Consider the following 13,436-nt stretch of genomic DNA (forward strand, 5'->3'; position numbering starts at 1 on the left):
GCCCAGAAAGACGACTGGAACCCATTCCAGGGATACCGGCTGGGCGTACCTGGTGCTCAGGGCCGGGACATTGCTGTGAACGCGTATACCCAGCTGTCCTATTCGCACAGCTCAGGCGTCCGTACTGCCTCGTCGACCCGAGTCTATCGACGCGATACAGCATCGGCTCTACAAAGAGCCTAATCTCGATTCACGCAAAGCGTTGTTCCTGGGCCGGAGACGCACTGGACTCGACAAGAAGGCGATATCTCGGATTGTAAAAGGACGAGAGGAGATGAAAGAGGATCTAGTGCCGCCATTCGACTGCATGGGTTTCTGTAGCCTTTATCGAGGCTGTTCCAGGTCGCTGGATGTTGATATGAAGTTCCATGTGTCAGTGGTCTGGAAGATGGCATTTGGTTCGGATCCAGATGCTGAAATGGGCAAATGTCACACTACATCATGCGACGCAACTCCGGCTGTACAGCTGGCTCATCATCTGACAGCTAACGTTCCGGCTTAGCAGAAGAAAGAGCATGTTTGGTTGAAACGTGTTTGTGTAGTTCTGAGATCTGCCTTACCCTACGACATGCACGGTTGACGAAGCTCACGACACCTTGATCGGTCTTGTTTCGCACTTGCATGTTCTTGTCAGCACATCCCTGATACCCAGAGTCCCTTTCGAAATGCAACGTACCAAGGCGAAAACATGACCGACTAATTCGAGCTGTAAATCAATAAGGTTTCTGTGCGTCATGGCTGGATGTGGAGGCTGTCGGGGGCAGGTGCAGAGACATCTCAGGTAGCAGCAGCGCCGGTGAGAAGAGAGAAAGGTGTGTCGCGAGAAAGGTAGGACGCGCAGCTCTTGCAGTATTGGCGTGCTGCCGAGACTTGTGGAAGTGAGCAGGGACCTTCACTCGGCATACGATAGAGCGCATACTAGGTTCGATTCCGATGTGGTGCACGCTGAAGCATGCATTACCCTCATGATTTGCATACTACGAGATACAATACAGCTTATAAGCTCATGATAGACATTAGCTAGAAAAGCGCCTGAGGATGAAGTCGCCAGGGTAGTTCCTCGAGATCTTCTCCATCTCAACGCGCGCTGCACCTACTAAATTGCTGCCCGAAATATCTCGAACATTTCCGCGCGTGTGGATATACCAAGGCCAGAAATAACGATCTTCCCCTTCTTCAAAATCACGAGTGTCAAAGGATTCGACTAGGAGGAGTCTCGGGACTGTACCACACTGCGACATGTGACTGAAGATCTGATCGCCGAAGTGTTTCATGGCAGCCTCGCACGACGCACGGAAGCTGCGTTCCTCCATCAAAGGCGTCTCTTCAAATGTCTCCGAATCATAAGAAAATGTGATATCAGGCTCGCTCAGTATTTCCATGGTATGAAGACTGGGATGTGCGGCACATTGTTCCTACGATGCCAATCAATAAAGATACCAATACAAAAAGGACATTACTTACTAGTACATCTTTGAAAGCGGCACAATCCCGCTCACTTGCTTTGAATTGAAAGTCCCCGAGCTCTGTGATATGTCCGAGATCGATAGGTGGCAGATTGATGGCCAGTCCTCTGAGCTTTGTGCACGCCCTCAAAATTACCCCGACTTCGTCTCCCGAGTAGTAGTGCGACTGAGAATCCGGAATTCCGTATTGGGATTTTTCGATAATGACGTTACGAAGCGTTTCAGCGTGAGGCAGAAGACAACTTTTGTCGACCAGTTTGCCGTTGGAGAGGTGTAGTTCGAGATTCTCAAGTCTAGCGCAGCAGACTTTGAGGAAGTTTTCAATGGATGTTGTGGTCTCGACCTGCACTTCGTCTTCAACACCGTTATCTAGGCGGATGCACAACTCCCTTAATTTACCGGGTGTTTCAATGTACGATTCTGAGAGACTGTCGAAGAACAGCGACATCGAGCTGCAGTCCTTGAGATGCAACTTCTCTAACCTTGCAACGTCGAAGTTGTGGGAGAACTGATATAAAGCATCCGGTACCAAGCTCATTGCCTCCATTTTGATCGATGTCAGATTGGAGAATAGGCGACTCTCCGGCGATAGCGAGAGCAGTTCTTGTAATGAGATCGGAGGGTCACAATCGGCTGACAAGTTCAGCCTTTCGAGACTAGGGTAGAGGTCGATAAAGCTCTGCAGATTCCGGTGGTTCTTCTCGACCTCTTCTTCCTCGTCTTCCTCTTCGCGCTCTAGAAGAAGACTAATCTCCTTCAGTTCAGGCGTCAGCGATGCAACCCACGCGCGGTATTCCCGGGAAGCATAATGATAGTCACTCGTCGAGCCAAGGCAGGTAAATGGAGTCGTTGCATAGAAGCTCTCTAGCTTGGTCTGCGATCGCAACAATTGCAAGAAAAGCTCATGCTGCATGTCGCCATAGGCCTGGAAAACGCGGAGTTTATCGCGTGGAAGTGCCAAGATCAACGACTCGAGACGGTTCTCCGCATCCTCATCCGTAAAGTCCGCAAAGCATAGATTCCGTACATGTGGGAGGATCCCAGAGTTAGGATCTAATAACGTCGTCAAAGAGCGGCCAGGGGAAGAGCCTTGGTGATCACCCAAGCTGAATTCAAGCTTTTCCCACAAGATAGGGGCCATAAGCTCCCGCCATGAGCGGCTGACGAGACATACAACGCCTTGATCTTTCTTTTGCCGAATCTAACATATGTGTTAGCGCTTTCTGGCTTGCAGAGCGGTAATGCCCGGAACTTACGAAAGCGAAAACATTGACAACCAGCTCAGTTGGTAGATCGGAGAAAGTCGCGCTCGCCATAGTGGTGTGGAATCGTGAGTGCGCGGAGTGCTACGATCGTAGGTAGTGAAAGGGGGAAGTTTGCGCGTCGCGGGTGGACGGCTCAGCATGAACATGAACATGGCTCGTGCGACGACGCGTCAATGTGTTGCCCCACCAACCCCGGGATGCAAGCAGGGGGGTAGTCTTATCGTCGGATATTTCTGGACTGTAGGCAGATCTCGTGAGGGCGCTGCAATTGAGAAGTCTATTACTGTAGAATAGTAAGGTGGAAGAGTTAAGTCAAATCGACATCAAGAGCGTGCACATGCGTAGACCAAAGGCCGTCGCGCCAAGGCGCTAGCGCGATACAAGGCAAAAGCGAGATCATTGAACGCACATTGTAGAGTTGAATCTGGGCAGCATGGCGATCTCTGGACCGATGTGTTGAATCACGCATGTTTGTGCGTCAAACGGCGTTACGTGAAGCGGCGGGAACTTGGTGTCGCTGAACATCCAAAGGTTTGCTCGCTCCTTCCCATATTGTGCGTCTCTCATTTCCCCCGTATCTGCCACCCACCTCTACCAAACATCAGATACTCGACCCCGCCATACGCATCACAAGCGACTCTTTATCATCCTGCGGATATCTATCCACATGCACCGCCATCACCTCCCTCTTCCCTGTCGCATCACAAAGATCTCCCTTGTTGAACAGATAAGCAGGCCATACACACTCATCGAAGATTTGATAAGTAATGCTAGGCCGGGTGTCGAAAACAATGGGTGCGGTACCGCATCTCGCCATGAAGCGCATGATCTCCGTTACATAATTCTTGTACAGGATGCGGGCTAATCGGCGTTCGGTAGCGTTGAGCGAGTCTGGTTTGTGTGCTATTTCGATCTCTCCGAAAATTGGGAGGTTCAATATGCGGAGGGTGTGAAGAGGGGTGTGCTGGGCGAGTACGGTCTAGATGGGTCGATGTCAGCTGGTGGTCTAGTGGTGAGGAGTAAGTAGGGTCTGGAACTTACGAGCATGGCTTCGAACTCGGTCTCTACATGTGTGAGACAGTTTTGGGGTCTTCCCAGTCTGAAGTCATGAGCTAGATCGATAAGGGATCCTAGGTTCGCTGCAGGGAGATTAATGGCGATGTCTGCGAGCTCTGAACAAGCGGCTAGAATCGCTTTGACGTCTTCCACTGCATATGAACGCCCTGCCCTCTCCTCACCAGTACCCAGTTCCAGTGACTTGAGCTTAGACTGAGCGATGATAGCGTCTTTGTTTATCAAGGCATGACGCGATACGTCCAAGATGAGCTTGTCAAGTTTAGGACCAGTCTCGAGGAAGCGTTGGACAGCCTGAATGTCGGTGTAGGGATGGGGTGAATTGGAAGGGAAGAAGATCTCCAGATCGGAAAGACGGGAAAGATAGCTGCTGTCACTGTTGGCGCGTTGTACCAGGAGGCCACCAAAGAAGGGAGCCATGTCATTGCAGCCAATCAGTGACAACGTGCGAAGGTTAGCAAAGTTCATGTTACTGAAAATCACCTTGTGGCTCATTCCAAGGTCGATAAGCTTCAGACGGAGGGTAGTGAGACTTGTCAGAATGGGCTCTTTTATGTCATGCTGTAGGATGTGATGCATGTCCAGGCGGTCGAGTGGACGATTCTCAAAGAGCGTGCCCTCTATGGACAAGGTCTGCAGCTTGGGAACGTATGGGAGAAGTTTGCGGTAGTACTCAAAAGAGCTTTTCGCTAGTGTCGGATAGCAATGAACATATACAGCTAGTCCAGTGAGGTCTTTTAGTGGAGGTTCCATCAAAGGACCAGTTGTGCGGATAGGAAGAGGCCCCTTGCCCGCGAAGGCCTCGTCGGGCCTGATGCGGAAGTTCAATTCTTTGAGCTTCCGCTGGGATTTGAGAAGCATATGGATAGTATGGCGGCTCGGCATCAACTTGGTGGCCATGAAGTGCGTGATCCGGTCGCGAGGTAGGGACGTTAACAGTAGACGTAATTTGTGCTCGATTTGGTCCACTTCAAACGAATCGCCCGCGACTCGTCGGGGTGTTGCTATGATAATCCGTCGGATATGAGGGAGTATCATGCTCTGTGAATCGACAAGTGCTTTCATAGACTGAGATTTGCTTAGCAGAAGATCGGTGTTCAACGTGTACCACATCAGTGGCGCGAGATTAACGCGGCATTTGTGGCAAACGAGAGAAATGGCTTGCATATCCTCTTTTCTTCGGATCTCATCAAAGATCATGCTGAGCAGCTCTGTTGGAAGGGCGGAAAAACTCATCTTGGCGAAAGCTGCGTGGAATTGAGTCGAGATTATCTCGTGTGGGTGGAAGTTGACAATGGGACTGGATGGACACAGATAAGTGTGGTCAGCGGTGTCGGTGCGTAGTGCGCAGGAGTCACTGCTAAAACGGCCATAGCCCTGGATTCACAGACCTGCTTGCTGCCTTCAATTCACTGAGTCGAAGAATACCTGACTGCATCGCTCCACCCAAGAGGTATGCGCCACATTCGACGACGCAGCAGAGAAGACTCTGACCGTCTCACGATCTCTGCGACCACCCTAGCTTGCTCTTGTTCGCACCATGATACCGTCTTAGACTCCATGCGGCGCGACACGAGTATTCGCCCCAGAAAGGTCGTAGTCGGTGTAGTGGCAATATTCCAAGAGCGAGGTTCGGCCGGCGTACGTCAGTTACAATGGCAGGTACGACCAAAAGGGCTTGGGATGGTTGCCACTCGATAGGCATTGTCGCATATTCAGTGTAGAGCGTAAATAGGCAGCCAGTGAGCGTGCAGAGCAGCGGTGGTAGGGGTTCGGATGGTGCAGCGACATGGGTGTGGTGAGCAGTGGTGCGTCGGCTGATCTAAGAATAGACGGACGATGCTGGGGTACCGCTCAGCTGGCATAACTGACCAAAATGCCCCGAAGCAGGCAGGCACGACCCGCCATAGCACCTGAACGACCGCAAATTACCACCCGCTGGACCCTCGACGACGCGACTCCATAGCGCGCTGCCATCGCAAACGACGTAATCGCCCGCTCGCGACTGCCCTGACCGAGCGACGGCGCTGGGCGCATCGCATCCTATCGTTGGACCTCTTCGCGCTGCACTCGCCGGCTCCGCTGCGACAGCAGGCGCTGCTGAGGACTCCCCTTGGGGCCAGAAGAAGCAAACCTCGGGACTGGCTCTATATCCATGGCCTGCTATTGGCATTAGCGCGGCCGCGAATCATCTCGACGCCCTCATGGCATGCTGACGGGCCGAGGAAGCAGCAGAGCGCGTTACACTGTGGAGAACCATGCAGGTCGACTTTGGCGACGAGGGAGAGACGGAGCACAGCCTGCACCTGACAGCCAACGCCCACCAGCACTACGAACACGCGGGGCCTGGCAGCGGGCCGGCCTACTCGCCCTTCCGGCATCCAGGCGGCGGTGGTGTAGCAGCAATTGATCCGGGACTGGAGCAGAGCACAGGTGCCAGCCGCAATGTGCACACGCCCATTCCCCAGTCCAGTCACCTACTTCAGCCAGACAATGCCCATAACCTCGCCCACGGCTTCTACGCCGACATGCGCAGCTCGCAGACTCCCCCGGCGTCTGCGCATGCCTCGCCGCGCTTCGCTGCCATATCGCCCACCAGCCAGCCGCGCCAGCCATCTGCCCACTACGAGCCCGCCGACCGCGACACGCCATCGCGCAATGTAGCCGACGACACCATCGACGACGCCTACGCGACCTTCATCCTCTACTGCAACCCCAACTTCCCCACCACCATCGACACGAGCGAACTCGTCAAGCTGTTCCGGACGCCGCCCAAGAGCGACGGCAACGCATTCAACACATGGACCCTCTTCGAGCTGATACGCAAGCTGGACGCCAAAGAGATCAAGACATGGACACAACTGGCGCTGGATCTGGGCGTCAAGCCGCCGAACACGGACGAGGGACAGAGCACGCAGAAGGTGCAGCAGTACTCAGTCAGACTAAAGGTAAGAGCCTCAAATTCATTCACACTTCTTATATCCGGCAATCGCCGAGTCATTTTCTACACATTTTCCGAGTTCTGGCCCAGCGGGCTCCAACAACGTCTCATGCATGTCATCCGGGTCGTGCGGCGCAGTCGACTTCAGCCTCAAACGCCTCATTGTGATCCGAACCACCTACTTGGTATCCGGCGCAGTGTGCGAACCGAGCCACTCACTATGTGAGATATCTGAGATGTACTGTTCCTCACGACTTGGTCGAAGATGGGGCCTCTGCAGGTCAGAGGGGCCGCGCATCCCGACCTGGCCCCCAATCACTTGTCATTTCATACATCATTCCGACCTTTGCTAATCATCACAGCGATGGATGCGCGCCATGCACATCGACGCCTTCTTCGAGTATCTGCTGGGCAAGCAGCACCCCTACTTCCTGCAAATACCTCCTCCTCACAACCCCTTTCCGGCTGACGGGCGGGATGGCGTGCCTTTGGAGGAAGATCTGGCTATCCGCGCTCTCGATCCCAAGTTCAAACCGAAGCGCGGGCGGCGGAAAGCTGATGACGGAGAGGACGACATCGACTTTGACGAAGGCACACCGGCTCGTAAGCGCCCGCAGTTGGATACGTCAATACCGTTTGGCAACGTGCTGCAGCCCCAATCAGCGTACCCCACTAGCGCCCATCCTCACAACATGCACGGAGGCTTCCTCACACCTCAAGAAGCGTGGACTGCAGTCTCAACCGTCACACCCTCTTCGGCTTTAACAGCAGCTTCAGCACCAAGTCGTTTAGGCCAAAGCCTGACACCATATACCGATTCGCCGATGTCTGGACAACACATACGATGGCGACTGAATCCTCACGACACGCCTCAAACCCCTCATCCACTTTCTGCGGTAACACCACAATCCGCATACCCCTTCTTCGATGAGCCCCAGTCTGCTGTCACGCCTTCCAGTGCGAGATCACGCTCTCGCCGGCGTCATGGCCCCGCTGTATCGTCGGCATGGTCGACCAACAACACCTCGTCTACCGGCAAGCTTCGTGGCCGGCCGCCGAGCAATCGATCATTTCGAGATGGGCCGTATAACACGTTTCCAGCGAATCCGAAGACCAAAGAAGGCCCGCCAATCGACCGCACTCCAGGCAATCTGACACCGATAGTTGAGCGGGCGCACTCTGACCCTCCAGCACCCGAGAACTCCTTCCGCTTTCCGCCAACACCAGCATCTGCCATATCGCCTTCCAAGATGGAAGGCCAGCTCATGGGTGGGGCGCCCCAGAAGCAGCGACTGAGTCTCCAGGTCCCTCCAAATGTCGGCAACCCAGTAGTGCGATTAGTCACACCAACAGTACTCGTGAATGGAGAGCAGAACGACTCCCCAGGCACGGGCCTAGGGCCTTCCCCAATAAGCGCCGCCTCAACACAGGTGTCGCCCGCACATGGCTACGAGCAACAAAGCATGTACCAAAAACAAGACAACAGGCCAACTCATCAGACCTTCCACGGTGCGCTCACGCCCTCCGAAACACCCGCCCAGCATCGACCACCTCCCCCAATCCGCTCGCAAACCTCGCCAGACCTTTCCACCACCTCCCCGTCTCTCCCCTCAATCCCTCTCGAAACACTCAACCGCGCCTTAGCCGCCGAACTAATCCGTGCCCCGCTTACCGGGCGTCGGAAGCGCTTAAGAGGCAACGAAGCGAAAACCCTAGCTACTGCTATCCTCCAACCACTCTACTCAAAGCCAGCATCGGGATTGCCGTCCTCCCCCGCGAAAGTCATGTCCGACCAAACCCTCGGCATAGCCATCAGCAGTTGTCTGGGTCTCACAAGCGCAGTCGGCATCGGTATCGGCGGCCCCACAGGCGGCGTCCGTCGCGTCGAATGCATACGCTTCCGCATTGGAGGTGATGGCTATGAAAGTCCTATCGACGATGACGAAGACGATGGGGATGCCACTGGAGATAACCTACGGTCTCACCCTGGCAACTCGGGTAGTCGCATAAAAGAAACCTTTGACGTCTTCTTCGCTGTTAACTTTGGCGGGTTGACTGGGGAGTGGGTCGCTAAAGGCCTGGAAATCCGCAATGAGAACACTGAAGACGCGAGTGGAGACCGCAGAGGAGACGGCGATGCGGCATTAGATCGAGAGGGTGCTGGAGCAAGTCAGATGACGCCCGCGGCCTGGAAAGCCAAGTTCCTAGACATGCAACGACGGTTATGGGAGAGGGAAGAGGAGGTTAAGACCCTCAAAGATCGCATTCTTGAGGCTGTGCTATAAGAGGAGGAACAGTTTCGTTTCGTTTTCAAAGCGGGTAAAATCATAGGGTGGGTTGATGTTGATGTTCTCTTTTAATGTTTGTGTATATTGGGCGTATATTGGATGGGAAGGTTAGGTTGGGCAAGGTTGGGAGGTTGGATCTGCTATATACCCCAGTTTGCTGTTTGGTATTCTTACTCTTGGGATTGGGATTGGGATGGGATTGGGATGGGATTGGGATAGGATATGATTGGGTTGGGAGTGGGGATGATAGGGGAAGGCTGTGTGGATGGATATATGGAAGGGGAAAATCTTGGATGTAGGTAGCATAGCGTGTAGGTTGTTTTCTGGACTAAATGCATAGTATCGTTGTATCTTGATCATCTGTACTCCGAAGCCAGCCTGGAATCATATCTGCATGTGTATCTTTCCTTTGTTCTGCGTAGCTATAACTATTCCATGTATGCCTCTTCCCTTTGTGTCTTTTGCTATCCAAGTCCTCGCTATACTTAGCTTTGTATATTGGCGAATTGGACAGCATGAGCCACAAAGGGAAGAGGCATACATGGAATGTATCTACCTGCCTTTGTAACGACGAAGCCACACTTTCTACTTGTACTTCATGTTTGTATGTACATTCCAGGGTAAGGGGGGACATTGTTGCTGTCATTGGTATCTACAGCGCCAAATGCATCCTAGAACCATTCCATGTATGCCTCTTCTACACGTACCATGTTGAATTACGATTCGAATTTACACACCGCTTGCTGGGCCATCGGATGGTAGTTCTGTATAAGATATTGAATGGGCAGATTGGGTTAACATGATGAAGTTTCGCAACCGCTCTGGGCAAGTATCTGGACACTTGCCTAGAGCGGTTGCGAAACTTCATCATGTTGAACTACTATCCGATGACCAAGCAAGCGGTACGGGCATACATGGAATGTCTCCATCTCCTTTTGACAACGACGGCGCCATGCCTTCTACTTGTCACCCGATACTGGAATCTATATTTGATACGAGGGCGGGGCCATCACGCCCCATCCTTCTCCCACGGCTTCTTCCTCTTCGGCTTACTAGCCTCCGTGCCTTGGCCTTCTAGTACCGTCGGCGGGATCTCTTTGATGCCAGGCACGGGCTTTCCGCTTGTGATGAGCTCGACGATGTGGGCGAAGGATGTGGGGTAGGGTGCTGGTGGTTCGGCTGTGGTTGTGGGTGGGGGCATGATGCCGCTTGGCGAGCTGCTTGGAGGGAGGTCGCTGGTTATGGGCAGGCTGGTTGTGGATGCGTTGGGTGTGGTGCCCGCTGGAAGCATCTCGTCTACGACGGAGGAGGCGAGGACGTTGTGCGGGGTTGGTGGTGTGGGTGGGGGGCGGTTGCGGGCGCTGCGGTAGGCTTTGTAGGCGTTGAAGTCGATGTTTTTGTTGTATTTTCTGTGGGGTTTTAGTAAACATCGTTCTTGGAACATAGACATCTCTCGCGTCCCAATTGGGCTGAGATAGATGCAGTAGTAGAAGTCTCGAACCGAACGTACCTCGCATAATAGAAACACCGCGCCCGCAGTGCTAGCTCGGTCGTCTGTTCTGGCGTGCTGTTACTGCCGATGATGGCCTGCAGACCGGCCTGGAACTCGATGTCATCGTCCCAGTTGTAGCGATCCAGAGCCTCATAGATGTCGTTTAGCCCGTCGTCGGTAACGCTCATAGCGAGGGGTTGGGCAACGTAGAGCCCTGGGAGAAAGTGAAGATTGGAAAGGTGATACAATTCACGACCTCAAGGGTCTAAAGTCGACAAGTTCATGGGTGACAAAGCATGGGTGCAGTTGCAACCCGACAAAGACTGCAACGGTGGTACGTGTGGGGTAAAGGAAGCCCGAGGTGCCAGGTGGACGAGCGAGGCTCCAAGCTTCCAGACTACGCCTCGCTAAACGTGCGCCAAGTTTCTGCAGCTTCAGCCCACGACCACGGAGCTCTCCAACCTTCTCTCACCCCTCACTCCTCCACCAACCACTTGCACCCTTCCCAACCACTTTCCCGCCTTCTTTTCTTGTTCATTGAGCTTCAATTCCTTCGATACCCGTTTTGATACCCACGTTACACAGCCATGTCCGAGTTCATCGGGTTAGTCGCAGCTCTCCAATTCGAGCTGGAGCTCCAGCTGACGTCGGACGCGTAGATCTCGCATTTCTCTCATCTCCAAGAGTGACATCCGGTGAGTCCTCCATCGCGTGAAGGCATTGCGCGACGCGACTAACAGCCCCCAGCTATGTCGGTACCCTCGTCGAGATCAACTCAGAAGCCTCCACAGTTTCATTAGACAATGTGCGCTCTTTCGGCACAGAGGGCCGCAAGGGCGGCAAAGACGAGTACCCGCCGTCAGACGTCGTATACGAGCAAATTGTCTTCCGGGGCAGCGATGTGAAGGATCTGCGCATCGAAGAGCCTGTCAAGGAAAAGGCCCAGCCTGCCATGCCGCAGGACCCAGCCATCATCGGAGTAAGTCTACACAACCACCCTTTCTTTTCTTTTTCGATGATGTAAAATTTTCGGATGTAAATCATTTAAACCACCGAGAGCGCAAAACCGTGTGGATATTTTCCGTTGCCTTCCTTCTGAGATCCTTTACCCAAACTCCTTCTGCTACATACTTTTCGAAGCCAAAGCTGACGCGACGCATGCGCCACAGGTACAACAACCCCAGTCGCGGCAAGAGGGCAGTCCACAAGATCTCGCCGGTCGTCAACAACCGCCGCCGAACTTTCCTCAACCAGGTCAATTCCCGCCTGGCGGATACCCTCCGTTCGGTGGTCCTGGCGGCCCTGGTGCATATGGAAACAGATTCGGTCCTCCAGGTGGTTTCCCTGGTGGTCCCGGTGGCCCAGGTCCTTTCCCGGGAGGTCCACCAGGCGCGTTTGGCATGCCGCCGCCTCCATTCGGAGCGCCTCCTGGCTGGTTCCCTCCTGGTCACGGCTTCCAGCAGCCACCTGGTCCCTTCTCGCCTAACATGCCCATTGGCCCTCCCGGCCTGAACCAGAACCAACCTCCACAAGGCCCACGGGGTCCTCAGGGTCCCCAAGCAGGCAAGGATGAGAAGCCAGGTCAGGTCCAGCAACCGAAGGTAGCAGAGGCAGACGGCGCACCATCCAAGCCACAAGCCAAGAACGGCGCGAAGGCATCACCAGCTGCACCAGGCAAGCAGGCTCCCCCGCCACCAGTCGACTCGAAGCCAGATGTATCGGCTGCGTTGGCACCACCCCACCCCCAGAACGGCCAACCACCCGCGAAGGGTGCGCCCAGCGGACCCAAGGGTGGTCGAATCATTCCCGCTGTACCGATTCCAAGCCCAAGGGCGACGAAGGCGGCGCCTCAAGCACAACAAGGTGCCGGCCCCTCTGCTGCTCCTGCGCAAATGCCCACCGCTGCCCAGCAACAAAACGCTACTCAGTTGGCAACCGCCGCTGTCGCTGAGGCCATGGCCAAGCTCAACCTCCAGAACAAGGGTCAGGCACCAGGTCAACCGCAGGGTCAACCGCCTGTCTCAGACCCCATGAACAACTTGGCACAGCAGGTGCAGGGCATGCGCGAACAGCAAAGCCGCCAGCACCAGCCTCGTCAACGAGGGACCGGAGAGTTCCGTGGTCGGGGCGGGAGAGGAGGACGAGGTGGTGCTCACCCTCAACACCCCAAGATGGAAGTGCCCACAACCGACTTTGACTTTGAGTCGTCCAACGCAAAGTTCAACAAGCAGGACTTGGTCAAGGAAGCCATCGCATCTGGATCCCCGATGGGCGATGCCCCAGCAGTCCCTGCTGGCGAGGCTTCCACGGAGAAGGAAGAAGTCGTTATCCCTGGTGGATCCATGTACGACAAGAGCTCCTTCTTCGACAACATCTCGAGCGAGCTGAAGGACAGAGAAGAGGCGGCCACCCGTGGTCAAGAGTTCAGGAGCCAGGAGCGCCAGAAGAACATGGAGACCTTTGGCCAGGGCAGCGTTGACGGCTACCGGGGTGGTCGAGGACGTGGCCGTGGACGCGGACGCGGTCGGGGCTTCGGCTACCGTGGCCGTGGCGCACCCAGAGGTCGCGGTGGCGCTGAGTTTGGTGCCCAGCCTGCCGCTTAGTGGGCGGGAGGACCTGCCAATCCAAACTCATACCTCAGCCTCGAAGGCATTGCGCTTTACTAGCATTTCCTTTTCGTCCATCTCTGCAGTCTTGTGCATAGCTTCCAGCACGCCGAGCGTCTTTTTTGTCTTTTCATCCCCCCAAAGCCCTATGGGCACGACTCTCCTGCGTTTTTCTGGGGCGGCATCTTATCTGATTTGCTCCGCTTTGTATTTGTATCTCTCCACGGTAGCGATGGGAAGCGGGAGTCAAAAGCTGGGAATACTTGGGGGTGTGGTATACAGGACAGGGCCTGAAGGCATACGT

The 13,436-nt window shown here is 54.5% G+C and overlaps 4 protein-coding genes across 4 annotated transcripts; 2 read left to right on the top strand and 2 right to left on the bottom strand.

The window, feature by feature from the left end:
• Window positions 1-1,359: 1,359 nt before the first annotated feature.
• On the bottom strand, window positions 1,360-4,705 carry J4E79_009313 (uncharacterized protein; the record flags this gene model as incomplete). The annotated part of the gene is made up of 4 exons (XM_049358161.1): window positions 1,360-1,392; window positions 1,465-2,667; window positions 3,474-3,710; window positions 3,773-4,705. 4 exons carry the CDS (start codon window positions 4,703-4,705, stop codon window positions 1,360-1,362), a joined length of 2,406 nt encoding a protein of 801 aa, XP_049207377.1.
• A 1,358-nt stretch (window positions 4,706-6,063) lies between these two features.
• On the top strand, window positions 6,064-9,031 carry J4E79_009314 (uncharacterized protein; the record flags this gene model as incomplete). The annotated part of the gene is made up of 2 exons (XM_049358162.1): window positions 6,064-6,753; window positions 7,109-9,031. The coding sequence occupies 2 exons, from the start codon at window positions 6,064-6,066 to the stop codon at window positions 9,029-9,031; spliced, it is 2,613 nt and encodes an 870-aa protein (XP_049207378.1).
• Window positions 9,032-10,043: 1,012 nt separating this feature from the next.
• J4E79_009315 (uncharacterized protein) lies at window positions 10,044-10,714 on the bottom strand (the record flags this gene model as incomplete). Its single annotated transcript, XM_049358163.1, has 2 exons — window positions 10,044-10,443; window positions 10,545-10,714. The coding sequence occupies 2 exons, from the start codon at window positions 10,712-10,714 to the stop codon at window positions 10,044-10,046; spliced, it is 570 nt and encodes a 189-aa protein (XP_049207379.1).
• Window positions 10,715-11,113: 399 nt separating this feature from the next.
• J4E79_009316 (uncharacterized protein) lies at window positions 11,114-13,129 on the top strand (the record flags this gene model as incomplete). Its single annotated transcript, XM_049358164.1, has 4 exons — window positions 11,114-11,130; window positions 11,186-11,221; window positions 11,274-11,505; window positions 11,696-13,129. The coding sequence occupies 4 exons, from the start codon at window positions 11,114-11,116 to the stop codon at window positions 13,127-13,129; spliced, it is 1,719 nt and encodes a 572-aa protein (XP_049207380.1).
• Between the last annotated feature and the right edge of the window lie 307 nt (window positions 13,130-13,436).

Source organism: Alternaria viburni, assembly GCF_023758015.1.
Source record: "Alternaria viburni strain BMP 2772 chromosome Unknown scaffold_24, whole genome shotgun sequence".
Classification (NCBI taxonomy): Eukaryota; Fungi; Ascomycota; class Dothideomycetes; order Pleosporales; family Pleosporaceae; genus Alternaria; species Alternaria viburni.